A 15,561-nucleotide genomic window follows, 5' to 3' on the forward strand; every position below is an offset into this window, starting at 1 on the left:
AAGTGAAAATAGAGGTAACATACCTCAATGTAATAAAGGCCATATATGACAAACCCACAGACAACATTATACTCAATGGGCAAAAATGACAATTGCTCCTCTTGATACCAGGCTCATTCAACACTTTCCCACTTTCACCACTCTTATTCAACATATTACTAAAAGTCCTAGCAACGGCAATACAACAAAGAAAAGAAACAAAAGACATCCAAATTGCAAAGGAAGGAGTAAAATTGTCATTATTTGCAGATGACATGATACTGTATATAGAGAACCCTAAGATTCCACCAAAAAACTACTAGAACTGATAAATGAATTCAGTAAAGTACAAAATAAATATCCAGAAATCAGTCAGAAATCAATAGCATTTTTATACACCAATAATCAACTATCAGAAAGGGAAACTAAAAAAAAAAAACCAATCCCATTCATAATTACTTCAAAAAGAATAAAACACTATTTTTCTAGGAATAAATTTAAACGAAGAGGTAAAAGACCTGTACTTGGAAAATTATAAGACACTGGAGAAAGAAATTGAGAAAGAAAAATTAAGTGGAAGCATATACCCTATTCATAGATAGGAAGAATTAATATCATTAAAATGTCCATATTACCCAAAACAATCTACAGATATAAAGTCATTCCTATCAAGATAACTGGTATATTTCACAGAATTAGAACAAATATTTCAAAATATTATATAGAACCACAAAAGATCTGGATAGCAACAGTGATCTTGAGAAAGAACAATGAAGTTGGAGAAATTATGCTACCTGATATCAAACTATTCTACAAGGCCATAGTAATCAAAACAGCATGGTACTGGCATAAAAACAGACATATGGGTCAATGAAGCATAATAGAGAGCCCAGAATTAAACCCGTGCCTTTAGAGTTAATTAATATTTGACAAAGGAGACAAAAACATACAATGGGGTAAAGATAGTCTATTTAATAATTGGTGTTGGGAAAACTGGACAGATATGTGCAAAAAAGAAACAAGACCACATTCTTACTCTGCACACAAGAATAAACTCAAAATGGATTAAGGAGTAAAATGTTAGATTGAAACCATGAAAACCCTAGAAGAGAACATAGGCAGTAAAATCTCATACATTACTCATGGCAATATTTTTTCTGATATATCTCCTCAGGCAAGAGAAACAAAAGAAAAAATAAACAAGTGGGACTACATCAAACAAATGTTCTTGCACGGCAAAAAAAACCATCAACAAGATGAGAAGACAATCTACTGAATGGGAGAACACATATTTTAAGGGGTTAATATCCAAAATTTATAAAAAACTTATAAAACTCAACAACAAAATAACAAACAATCCAATTTAAAAATGGGCAAAGGACTTGAATAGACTTTTCCAAAGAGGTCATACTGATGGCCAATAGACATATAAAAAATCAGCATAGAAATGCAAATTAAAACCACAATGAAGTATCACCTCACACCTGTCAGAAGGGAATCATAAATAAATCAATGAGCAAGTGTTGTTGAGGATGTGGAAAAAAAGGAACCCTTGCACACTGTTGGGAATGCAGACTGGTGCAGCCACTGTGGAAAGCAGTATGGAGTTACCTCAAAAAATTTAAAATGGAACTGACTTATGACCCAGAAATTCCAGTTCTGGAAATTTATCAGAAGAAACCCGAAACACTAATTCGGAAGAATATATGCATCCCTACATTCATTGCAGCTCTATTTACAACAGCCAAGATTTGGAAGCAGCCCAAGTGCCCATCAGTAGATGAGTAGATAAAAAAGCTGTGGGACATTAAAACAATGGAATACTATTACACAATGGAATACTATCATACAATGGAATACTACTCAGATGTATAAGGGAAGAAACTCTTACCCTTTGTGACAGCATGGATGGACCTGGAGAACATTTTGCTAAGTGAAATAAGCCAGTCAGGGAAAGACAAGTACCATATGATTTCACTCATATGTGGAATTTTTTTTTAAAAATATATTTTATCTATTTTTTACAGAGAGGAAGGGAGAGAGATAGAGAGTTAGAAACATCGATGAGAGAGAAACATCGATTAGCTGCCTTCTGCACATCTCCTACTGGGGATGTGCCTGCAACCCAAGTACATGCCCTTGACCGGAATCGAACCTGGGACCTTTCAGTCCGCAGGCCGACGCTCTATCCACTGAGCCAAACCGGTTTCGGCATATGTGGAATTTAATGAACACACCAAACTAGCAAGCAGAATAGAGACAGACTCATAGATAGAGAGTGGGCAGACAGCTCTGGTAATGGTGGGAGGATGTTTGGGGTGGGGGTGGAGAGATTGAGCAAAAAAGAAAAGAAAAAGAAGTAACTCATGGAAACGGACAACAGTGTGGTGACTGTCGGGCAAGAAGGGTGGGTGGAGGTGGAAGAGTGTGAGTGTTGTGGGATAAATGATAATGGAATAAAATAAAACAAAGCTCAACAAACAAAACACAACCAAACAAAAAAGAAATATTTAAATTATTATATAAGTAATACATTTACATGGTTAAAAATTAAAAAGTATCTACAATTATATGTGTATGCATAGTGAAAATGTCCCTCTAACTCTTGTCTATCACTTTTTAAAAATACATTTTTATTGATTTCAGAGACTAAGAGAGGGGAGAGAGAGAGAGAGAGAGAGAGAGAGAGAGAGAGAGAGAGAGAGAGAGAAGCATCAATGATGAGAGAAAATCATCGATCAGCTGCCTCTTACATGACCCCCAGTGGGGTCGAGCCTGCAACGCTGGACATGTGCCCTGACCGGGATTGAGCTGTGACCCACTGGTTCATAGGTTGATGCTCAACCACTGAGCCATGCTGGCTGGGCTCTTGTCTATCATTGTGTTCCCCTACTGACTCAGATGATAACATATTAGGTATATGTGTGTCTGCATATGTAATTCTTATACCTCTTCCTTTTAAAAATGGTAACATACTATGCACCATTTTCCATCTTGCATTTCATTTAACAGCATCAATTAGAATTACAGATGCATATGCTATCTAACCCTAGAATTTTGTTTCTGGGACTTTATCCTACAGATATACTTGTATACATGTGAAACCACTTTCGTACAGGTTATTATTATATTTATAAAATTTTTGTATTATTACAAAGTTATTTTTGTAGCATTGTATAAAAATAGCTAAGTGTTAGGAGTCACTTAAATACCCTTCAATGGAGAAGTAATTAGACATAGTACTACGGAATACTATACTACTAGAGGAGAAAGAAAGTAAGTAATGATAGGGAAAGATATCACAAATAAAAAAAACAGGTCAGCAAAATTGAAAAGATAGACAGTATGTACAATTGTGTGGGGAATATACACTCTCATACACAGTTGGTGAAGGCATATGTGGCAGAGCCTTTTCTTAGAGCAACTTAGTAAAAAGTATAAAAATAAAATATGCATTATGTTTTGACCCAAAAATTCCCCTAAAAAATCATTCTTAGAGACACATGTAAAAACATGCAAGTATAATAACATTATTTGCAGTATTGTTTTTAATACTACAAAACTGGAAATAATCTAAATGACCTTCAGCAGAAAACTGATTAAAATATAATGTTCCATCTATGCAATGGAATGTTAAGCAGTTGTTAAACAGAATATATCAAATCTTTATGTTGATATTAAAAAATAACCATGGCATACCCTCCAGTTAAAATATAAATGCAGAATGATAAATCTAACATTTCATATATATATATGACCAGAAAAATCTATTATAATAAAAGCGTAACATGCTAATTAGACTGGATGTCCTTCCAGACAACCTTCCAGATAAAGCCAAGGCTGCGAGGGAAGCCTGGGTCCTGGGTGCCGGGGAAAAGGAAGGCCTACTCTTGCACGAATTTTGTGCATCGGACCTCTAGTAAAATATAAAATGAAATAAAATGTAAACCCTCCCTCCACATAAACACAGACACGCACGCATTCTATCTGGTATTTCTGCCATATTTTATGTATTTCTACACATTTCTATGTATTTCTACCATATTTTTAGCTACTTTGAAAATGAAAACTTATTACAAATAAGGAAAGAAATACAGGATTTAAACATGCCAAACACATCTTCGTGATGGCCAAATGTTTGAAAACAAGTCAGATTATTAAATTGAGGCCTTTATTTTCTAACAATAAACTCAACTCATGATGTTTCATCAATGATACCAATATGTGATATATAAGAAACTAAATGGAAAAACAAAATCTAAAAGAATACCTCATTACAATGAAATCTTGCCATAAACTGAAGTGATACTATTAGTAATATCAGTTTATGGAACTGTCCAACCATGTATGCATGGACACTAATTGGTAAATTACCTGAAAGAAAAGAACATGTATTCTATATAGCACCTAACACTGTTCTGCAAATACAAAGGGCTTAGTACATAAATAGCAAAAACTGTAAGAAAGAGAAATTCTGTAATACAGTAACTCAATCTGAGTCACGTGATATAGGTAATCATCTCTGTGGGTGCTTTCAAGTCACTAGCCAAATCAGAGATGGGGTGAATGATTCAGAAAAATTCTATTGGTATGTAAAGCAAAGCAGAAAACTAACCAATAGAGTGAAATGCTATCCTTACAGCATACATGCAAAAATATACACATAAATAACATAAACAATATGGGATGCATTAAACATAAAAACTGATTCTTAAATTATAACTTAGCATAACTGGATAATATCACTGTCGACTTTTAAAAACAGATAATGAAACTGGCACTGATTTGACACTAAGAGACAAAAAATGAAGAACATGATCACTGTGGAATACAAAATATCAGAAATAATAAGGCAGTTAACATAAAGCAAGAAACAGGAAATTCAAAGGTCAGAACATGGAAGAAATATGGACTGAAAGTTCTCTTCTTTGTGAACTTTTGTTGGGGATGGCATATTCTGACACTCAATTACTCCCACAGAGGAAATGTTTTTCGATAAACTCTTCTTCAAAATTACAAAGAGCTGAGAACTACATAGTAAATTTTTGGCAGTTAACCTTGGAGAGACTGTTGCTTGGAACTGCTACACCCAATCACTAAGCTTCTCCGCAAACAGAGCTTGCTGTGGCCCGTAAACTAATCTCTGTGGAGGGCCCCACTGAGAGATCCAAATGTTCTATAGCTGGTGCCAACACCCCTCTCACTGCTCTAAAGGTTCAGTTGTAATTCTGCATAAATTGCCAGTTTCTCTTGGCTCCAGAGACAGCTTCACCTGCAGGGTTTCATTTTTCTGTTTGACACCTTAATGTTGATTTTCCTATGTACTACAAAAGAGCCCTCTCCAGTGCTTCTCACACAATTACACAATCGCTCCATTGTAACTCAGGAGAGGATTAATGATTGGGTTTTATTTGATTGTAGTTCTGATTAATCCTGACTTTGTTTAATTTGTGACCTTTGCTGGAATCCCCAGGGCTGGGAATTAGAAAATGCACACTGTACCACTGTGCTCTGAGCAGTTTCAGCTTGCCAATTTATTTCACGCCTCATTAGCCACAAAAGCTATGAAATTTTAGTCCAAAACCAGCTTCACAGTTTTTCAGACTATGGGTACAAAATTCTGTATGAGCTTTTCATTCTGATTTAATTATAGTAAGCCAATAATTACGTCTATCCTGGTTATGTCCATAGGGTCCTAATTTCAATTGGCAGGTATCTCAGTAAATATTGAACCCAGACAATCATCATGACGCAGCTGTTCTGACTTCTCAAAGATTAGAATTGTTTCTGTGGAAGGTTGAAAAATATATGACCTTTTAGATTGTAAACAATTATAATATTCTTTGATAATTTTGTCTTTGGAATTAAAACCAAATCCATATCAATAAATTTAACCTAATTTGTATGAAATCTTAAAGATATATCATGAAATAGGTGTGGTAGTTTTTAGTATTTACTGTTTGAGAATCAAGTATTGATACCATTTTTATAAATAATTTATAATATATAACATTCTATATAAAAGTTTTATCCCAAATATTTGGAATGCTCAGAATCAACAAACTATTTATAGGAAACTGTAAAAGATACTCTTTTAGATGACACACAATTCTGCTGATTAAAAAGTTCATTAAAGAATAGAAAAATTAGCCTGGCCAGTGTGGTTCAGTGGTTGAGCATTGACCCATGAACCAGGAGGTCACTGTTCGATTCCCAGTCAGGGCACATGCCTGGGTTGTAGGCTTGATCTCCAATAGGGGCGTGTAGAAGGCAGCCAATTAATGATTCTCTCTCATCATTGATGTTTCTATCTCTCTCCATCTCCCTTCCTCTCTCTGAAATAAAAAAACCACAAAAACAAAACAAAAAAAGAATAGAAAAATTATATATGTAAATGCACTGCTTCACTAATTTTTGATGTAGGCAGGGTTCAAAGCTTGTTATGTGAGCCAATGACTTAGATTCTGGATTGTCTTCTTTGTATCCTGTCCATTTCCAGCTTTGCTAAAGTGGGGCTACTACTTAAAAGATATATGAAAGCAACTTCAGTTTAAAACACTTTTAGATTAAAAGATTCCCCCAATATTTATAGTTATCTCACTTTTGCGTAATTCAACGATTTTAAGTGACTTACTTGTATCCTCCTTCCAAACACCCAGCTTTAGTTTCATAGAAATATTTTTTCTTACAAGTATTTGTTTCATACAATAAAAATACATAATTACAATATCAAGAATAACTGGAATGAACAAGAATAGGAACAAACACAACTAACCTTTAGTAATTGTACAACTCAACAGATTAAGTGGGATATGCAGGACATATTTGAGAGTAGTCTATTTACTATTCTAGCATGCTATTAATCAGCATCTTTAGTAGAGTGAAAATAAAGCTTCAATTACTCTGGCAAGCAGGTTAAGGGTTAAGTGTCAGTTGGCCAAAAGGGCTTCTTACGTATTTAATAGCAGTGCTCAGTTATCCAGAAGTGCCTATTAGATTAAAAAAGATGTTTACCATTTCAAACTATGGATTTGTGCTTCTAGAGGTAATGTAATTGTTATCAGTTTTATAAAGTGCTGAGAGGTAGGAGCCATGATTCACTTTCCTGTCTTTCTGTACATTCCATTATACCATCAATCTCTTATCATTCTCTCAATATGCAAAATCCATAATGTAGAACAGTACTAGGAAAAAGGCAGAGGATAAATCTGGGAAGGGGCACAGCTTCGTATTTTAAAGTCTTATAGAAAAGCTTCTGAATATATGTTGTCTATTGAGTGAAATCCAATGAAAAAATAAAAGCAAAAGGCTTTTATGAAACTGGACCATTAGGCAAGTTTCATTTGAAAAGATTTTATTGAGGTTTCACTATAGGTAAAATAGACAATACCAAAATGGACAAATTAAAGCAAAAATAAACAAATGAACAAAGAAACTCACAAAAAGTTATTTTATTTTTTAGAAAGACACATATCTGCATCTAATCATCCTCCTAATACAATGTGGGGGGAAAACTCTCAAAAAAGTTAATGACATATTTTCTTTGAAGGAAAAATGTTTGACAGTAAATTATATATTTCCTAGAAAGCTCCATGCAATTTAATTACTACATGAAAGCAAAACTGGCTGGAGTTTAAATACTTTTTATCAATTTACCAGGTCAATCATTGTGTAGTTGTCTAAAATTTGGTTAAGAAATGTTCCTGGAAGTAAAATTGCAGAGTGAAAAGGCCTGTAAAGTTTTCAAAGCTTTTGATAATATGCTCAATTTCCCTACTATTAAAAGGTTTATTACTCTAAACTATGACCTTGCTGTAATGGGGTATTATCATATCTCTGCTATTATGCTAGATGTTGGAGAAGGGCATCTTTTTAATTTAAATTTAACTTTCCTTTGTCATAGGGAGGCTTAATTTTTGTTACAGTTTTATTGGCCATGTGCATTTACATTTTTGTGAAATACTTGTTTATGCTCTTGGCCTACTTTTCCATTAGAGACAATATTTTCATTTCACAGATGAAGAATCAGAGGCCCAGGAAGGTTAAATAACTTCCTTAAGGTTCTACAGTGAATTAATCATATTCCTGGAATTAAATTTTGGTATCTTTCTAATACAATAGGTGTGTAGGAAGTACTACTGAAACACTGATAGGCAGTAAGTTTAGCATGTCAGCCAAGTAGGCTCAACACATCCTCCAGTCCATGAGCACCATCGCAAAAAAAGAAACAAAATTTTTTGAAATGATTGATATTTTTGAAAAAATACTAAACAGAAATGGGAAATTTTGATCCTTTTAAAAATATATTTGATTCTTTAAAAAAATATTTAAATCTTTATTGTTAAAAGTATTACATATGTCCCCTTCCCCTCCCCTCATTGACCTTCTTCTAGTCTGGCCCTCCCAACAACCCCCACCCCCCCCCACACCCCCCCCACACCCCGGCCTTCACCCTATTGTCTGTATCCACTGGTTATGTATATATGCATACAAGTTCTTTAATTCATCTCTTCCCACCCACCCACCCTTCCCCCCTTCCCTCTGAGATTCCACAGTCTGTTCCATGCTACTATGTCTCTGGATCTATTTTCATCAGTTTATTTTGTGCATTAGATTCCACATATGACTGAGATCATGTGATATTTGTCTTTCTCTAACTGGCTTATTTCACTTAGCATAATACTCGCCATGTCACTCCATACTATCTCAAAGGGTTAGAGATCCTTCTTTATTACAGCTGCATAGTATTCCACTGTGTAAATGTACTACAGCTCTTTTATCCACTTATCTACTGATGGGCACTTGGGCTGTTTCCAGATCTTAGGTATTGTAAATAGTGCCTCTATGAACATAGGGGTGCATACATTCTTTCTGATTGGTGTTTTGGGATTCTTAGGATATATATTCATAGAAGTGGGATCACTGGGTCAAACGGCAGTTCCTACCAAAGTACACAAGGGTGCCCTTTACTCCACAGACTTACCAAGACTTGTTGTCTTTAGTCTTTTTGATAAAAGCTATTTTAACAAGCATGAGGTCATACCTCATTGTAGTTTGATTTCTATTTCCCTGATGGTCAGTGATTTTGAACATCTTTACATTTTCATGTAAATCGGATTCTTTGTTGTTGTTATTGAGTTATATGAGTTCCTTGTGTGTTTTGGCTATTAATCCTTTATCAGAGAGATGACTTGCAATATTTTCTCCCATTTTGTAGACTGCCTTTATTCATTATGTTGTTTCTTTAGCTGTGCAGAAGCATTTTAGTTTGATGTAGTCCCACTTCTTCATTATTGCTTTTATTGCTTGTACTTTTGCCAAAATCAACATCAAGGTATTTTTTCCCTGTTTTCTACAAGTAGTTTTACATTTTCAGGACTTACATTTAAGCCATTAATCCATTTCAAGTTAATTTTGTGAGTGCAATAGAAAAGATGCCCAATTTCATTCTTTTGCATGTGAATATCCAGTTTTCTTTTATTAGAGACTCTCTTTCCCATTGAGTCTTCTTGGCTCCTGTGTCAAATATTTGACCCTATAAATGCAGGGGGTTATTTCTTGGCTCTTAATTCTGTTCCATTGATCTGTGCATTCTTATACCAGTACCATGATGTTTTGATTACTATAGCTTTGTAATAGAGTGTGAAGCCAGGAATTACGATGCATCCTTTGTTTTATTTCTCAGGATTGCTTTGTCTATTTGGGGACATTCGCAGTTCATATAAATTTTAGGACTGTTTTTTTTTTTCTATTTCTATGAACAATACCCCCGGAGTCTTGAAATTGAATACACAGATGACTGGTAATATGGATATTTTAACAATGTTAATTATTCCAATCCATGAACATAAGTATCTTTCCATTTATTTGTGTCTTCTTCAATTTCTTTCATCAATGACATAATTCTCAGTGTACAGATTTTTCATCTCCTTAGATTCATTCCAAGGTATTTCACTATTTTTGATGCTACTGTAAATGGGAGTTTTCTTTATTTCTTTTTCAGAGAATATGCCGTTAGTGTACAGACAAACAAAAGACTTTTATATGCTGATTTTGTATCTTGAAATTTTCTGAATTTGTTTTTTTAGTTCTAACAGGTTTTTGGTGAACCCTTCAGGGTTTTCTGTGTATAAGATCATGCCAACTGCAAACAAAGACAATTTTACTTCTTTTCTGATTTGGATGCATTTTATTTCTTTCTCTTGCGTATTTACTCTGGTTAGGCCTTCCTGTACTACAACTAGGAGTCATGCAAGTAAGCACACTTGTCTTGTTCCTGATCTTAGTGGGAAAGCTTTCAACCTTTCACTGTTTAGTATAATGTCAGTCATAGGTTTGACATATACGACCATTATGTTAAGGTACATTCTTTCTATACCCAATATGATGAGAATTTTTATCATGAAAGGTTATCAAATGCTTCTTCTGTATCTATTAAAATATGGTTTTTATCATCCATTTTGCTAATGTGGGGCATGACAGTTTTGTTTTGCATATGTTGAATCATCTTTATACCGTGGGGATAAATGTATCCACTTGAACATGAGCTATGGTCCTTTCAAAGTATTGTTGAATTAGGTTGGCTATTATTGTACCTATGTTCATCAGGGATACTGGACTATAATTTACTTTTCTTGTAGTTTCCTTATCTGGCTTTGGTATCAGGGAAAGCTGGCCTTATAAAATGAGTTTGCAATTGTTCCCTCCTCTTCAATATTTTTGGTAGTGTTCAGGATTTGTATTAATTCTCCTTTAAATGATTGGTAAAATTCACCAGTAAAACCATCTGGTCCTCAGCTTTTCTTTGTTGGGAGGTTTTTGGTTACTGAGTCAATACCCTTATTCATTATTGATCTGCTCAAATTTCCTATTTCTTCATGATTCAGTCTTTGTAGGTTGTATGTTTCTAAGAGTTTATCTATTCTAGTTACCCAAGTTGTTGGCATATACTTGTTCTCAAAAGTCTCTTATGATCCTGTGTATTTCTGTAGTGTCAGTTGTTATGTCTCCTCTTTTATGTCTAATATTGAAATGAATCTCTTTTTTTCTTAGTCTAAAGGCTTTTCAATTTTATCTTTTAAAAAATCCAGCATTTAGTTTTATTGATCTTTCTATAATTTTTATGGTTTCTTATATTTATTTCTGCTCTGATCTTTGTAAAGTTTGGGCTTAGTTTGTTCCCTCTTTTTCTAGTTTTTATGGTGTAGTTAGGTGGTTTATTTGTGAACTTTGTTTTTTAATATAGACATTTATCACTATAAACTTCCCTCTTAGAAGTGCTTTTGCTGCATCCCATAAGTTTTGGCACATTCTGTTTCCATTTTTGTTTGTTTCAAGATTTTTTTTATTGCCCTTTTGATTTTTATTTTAACCTGTTGGTTGCTCAGTAGTTTGTTGTTTAATTTCCACAAATTTGTGAATTTTCCAGTTTTCCTCCTGTTGTTGATAAGTTCCTTACCACTGTGGTTGGAAAAGATGCTTCATATGATTTCAATCTTCTTATTAACAGCCACTTTGTGGTCTAACATATGATTTATCCTGGAGAACGTTCCATTTGCACATAAGAATGTATATTCAGTTGCTGTTGGATAAATCTTCTGCAAATATCTATTAGGTCCATCTGATCTAATGTGTTTTTTCAGTCCAATGTTCCTTATTTATTCTCTGTGTGGATGATTCTTCCATTGTTGAAAGTGGGGACTGAAGTCCCCTACTATTATTGTATTGCTATTTCTCCCTTCAGATAACGGCATTATAAATTTAGGCGCTCCTATGTTGAGTACACAAATACATACTAATGTTATGTCCTCCTGATAAAGTGACCCCTTTATCATTATATAATGACTTTCTTGGTCTCATTACCGTTTTTTACTTAAAGTCTATTTTCTCTGATACAAGTAGAGCTATAACTATTCTCATTTGTTTTTTACTTTCATGGAATATCTTTTTCTATTCTTTCATTTTGAGCCTATGTGTGCATTTAAAGCTAGTCTCTTTTAAAGGCAGTGTACAGTTGGTCTTGATTTTTAATCCCTAAAGCCACTGTATGCCTTTAGATTGGAGAGTTTAATCCACTTACATTTAAAGTAATTACTGATGGGTAAAGATTTACTAATGTCATCTTATTAACTATTTTCTGGTTGTTATGTAGTGCCCCAGTTTCTTCCTTCCTTCCTATTTTGTTGTCTGTCTTTGTGAACTGGTTTTCCATAGTGGTATGCTTTGAGTCCCTTCTTGTTATCTTTTGTTCACATACTGTAGGTTTTTGCTTTACTCTTATCATGAAGCTTACATAAAATATCATCTATACTAATAAAGAGCTAATATGCTAATGGTCGGGATACCGTAACGTGTAACGACCAGACCATTAGCATATTAGCTGGGGCATTGCTCCGGAGACTGGATGGAAGCGGGAGGCGCCTGGAGGAGGTGGGACCATCCTGTGCCGGGGAGGGTGGGGGTGAGAGCCCATAGTGCCCCCCTCACCAGTCCTTTGCCACCCACCACTCACACTCGGAGCGCCCCGCGGCCCACCTGCCAGGGGAAAGAGCACAGCGCAGCAGGCAGGGGCTTCCATGCTCTCCTCTGGTGCCATGAAGGGGCGGGCCACTGCGTTGCTCTGGAGACAGGGCAGAAGCAGGGAGGCACCACCGAAGGCGGGACCAGCCTGAGGCGACTCAAGGGACTGAGGGCGGAGCTTGAAGCGGCCAGAGAAGACCAGAGGGTTTGGGGGCTGGGCCAGGCACGCTGGAGCTCTGCGTGGACATGTTCGGGTGTCAAGTCAGGGTTGCAGGTGGGTGGGCAGCACTGTGTGATTTCACGCCCTGGACTCCTACTATAGATATAACAGTCTATTTTAAGCTGATAATTTAACTTTGATTGCATACCAGAATTCTATAATTTTGCTCCCTTACCAATATTTAAATATTTTATCTCATAACTTCTTTTTATTACTGTAACTATAGTTATTTTTAATAGTTTTATCCTTTAGACTTTTAATGTACAGTTACGTGATTAACACACCATCATTTATATTTAACTGCATGCTTTATATTTTCATACATTTTCAATGTTATTAATTAGCATTCTTTTGGTTCAGCCTGAAGAACTCCTTTCATTATTTCATGTGAGTAAAGTTTAGTAGTGATGAACTCCCTCAGCTTTTGTTTGTTGGGGGCAAGTCTTTATCCCTCCTTCATTCCTAAAAGACAACCTTGCTGCATAAAATATTCTTGGTTGGCAGTTTTTTTCTTTCAGCAGCATAAATATATCATTGCACTTTCTCTTGGCCTGCAAAGTTTTGCTGAGAAATCCACTTACAGATTTATGAAGGTTATCTTATACATAAGAAATATTTTTTTTTATTGTTTTAAAATTTCTCTCTTTGTGTCTTTAATTTTAGACAGTTTTATTATGAAGTGTCTTTGAGAAGGTCATTTGGGTTGAAATTTTGTGACCTATTAGGTTCATAAATGTAAATGTCCAAATACTCATCAGATTGGGAAGTTCTCAGCCATTATCTATAATAATAAAAATGTAATATGCTAATTAGACCGGACCACCAAATGACCTTCTGGACGTCCTTCCAGACAAAGCCAGGGCTGCAAGGGCTGAGGCAAGCCGCCACAGCTGTGAGGGCTGAGCACCTTGCACAAATTTCGTGCATTGGGCCTCTAGTGTAATTAATAAGCTTTCTGCCCCTTTCTCCCACTCTGCTCTTTCTTGGAGTCCAATAATGTAGACTGTTTCTTTCAATGGTATTCTATAATTCATGTCAAATTTCTTCACTTCTTTTCATGCATTTTTCTTTTCTGATTGAATTTCAAATGATCTGTGTTATAGTTAAGTAATTCTTGCTTCCACTTGGTCATGTCTACTCTTGAAGCTCTCTACTGCATTCTTCAGTCAATATATTCATCAACTCTAGGATTTGTGTGTGTTTTTAATTGTTTTTACTGCTTTGCTTAATTTTTCATTTGTCCATGCATTATTTTCCTAATTTCATTTAGTTGTCTGTGTATTCTTGTGGTTCACTGAATTTCTTTAGTATTGATTATTCTGAATTACTTCTCAGACAATTCACAGATCTTCATTTCTTTACTGTAGGTCCTTGGAGTTTTATTAGTTTCCTTTGGGGCAGTCATGTTTCCTTGATTATTCATGATCCTTTTAGCTTTACATTGGTATCTGTGCATTTGAGAAAGTGGGAACCTCTTCCAGTCTTTACAGACTAGCTTCTGCAGATGAGCACTACACCAGAGATCAGTCAATGGTAGTTAAACTGGTGATCAACCCAGATGAAAGTCTGGGTTCATGGGTGCCCATCTGGAACCTGGGTTCACAGGGGCTAACAGGAAGTCTGGGGCCACAGGAGCCACCCAGGGCTGTGGGAGCCAGGACAGGGATGTGCCAGAAGCCTGCATTCACCGGAGTCTATCAGGAGCATTGGGTTACACGTGCTGCCTGAGTTTGCAGTATCTCACAGGAAGCAACAAAGTCTACAGGAGTTGGCCTGGTGCTGGGGTGGACCAAGTCTGGGATACATGGTGAAACTGACTGCATACTTTATTCTCCTATTCCCACGGGGAGGGTGACTCATTCTGCATTAGGCTGCCTGGGTTTCATGGAGGGGTGATGGGAGTGGTGTTAATCTATCTTTTCTACCCTCCTCAATGTGCTTTATCTCCATGCTGCATGCAGGTACTGTAATATTTCATGAGTCCTCTGAAGGTATTCTTATGCAGGGAAAGTTGTTTAAATTGATGTTTCTGGCAGGGGCAAAAGTGCTAGAAATCCCTATGCCACCATTTTACTGACATCACTCTCATTTCTCAGGTCTTAAATGCTACTTCACAGCAAAGATCACTTCAGATTAGCCAGACTCCTTATTATAAATGTTCATTTAGTACTATACATTTTGTTACTTAGATATTAATTATATATAATTAAATTATTATTTGCTTAATGTGTCCTCTCATCACTATGGTATTAGATAAAAGGACTGAATACATCTTACTATGTATTTCTTTTGGCCTGGAGGTCATGAAAAATCTACTGATTGCTCTGGAACCAGAAAAGTTTGGGAACCTCTACCCTACTATAAATGGACTTTACAAATATATATATTTAATAATTTTGAGAGAGAGAGGAAGGAAGCGGGAGAGAGAGAAATATTGATGTGAGAGTGGAACACTGATCTTCTGCCTCAAGGGATGGAGCCTGCAACCCAGGCATGTGCCCTGACCAGGAATTGAACCAGCAACCTTTTGGTGCATGGGATGACACCCAACCAACTGAACCACACTGGCCGGGACTAAATGGCCTTTTTAAAATAAGTTATAAGGTAAACTCTAGCATTTAAGTGTGAGGACATTTCAAGTACTTTTTCATTTTGTGCATAATGGCTTTTGGTTTTCATTTTAAAATCCTCATTTTAATATAAATGAATATGAGCTCCTTTTTCTTTAATTCGGGTCTTTACCTGCTTCTGCCCTGTCAGAACACTCTGGGATCAAAGGAAAAATTGCCTATGAAGTAATCATAACTACTCATGCAAAAAACTTATCACTAAAAAAGAATCCA

General features: G+C 35.7%; 1 protein-coding gene across 15 annotated transcripts in view; it reads right to left on the reverse strand.

Moving 5' to 3' along the window:
• ERC1 (ELKS/RAB6-interacting/CAST family member 1) overlaps positions 1-15,561 on the reverse strand; it is a 495,769-nt gene that overhangs the window by 181,576 nt on the left and 298,632 nt on the right. Inside the window, exon 16 of one of the 15 annotated variants that reach the window (XM_023756715.1) lies at positions 7,081-7,088. The exons of the other annotated variants lie outside the window; for them this stretch is intronic. Coding sequence (XP_023612483.1) covers positions 7,081-7,088 — 8 coding nt within the window. The remainder of the gene's footprint in view (positions 1-7,080; positions 7,089-15,561) is intronic. 15 annotated transcript variants of the gene reach the window in all.

The sequence above is a fragment of the Myotis lucifugus genome, unplaced genomic scaffold, assembly GCF_000147115.1.
Source record: "Myotis lucifugus unplaced genomic scaffold, Myoluc2.0 scaffold_98, whole genome shotgun sequence".
Taxonomy (NCBI): Eukaryota; Metazoa; Chordata; class Mammalia; order Chiroptera; family Vespertilionidae; genus Myotis; species Myotis lucifugus.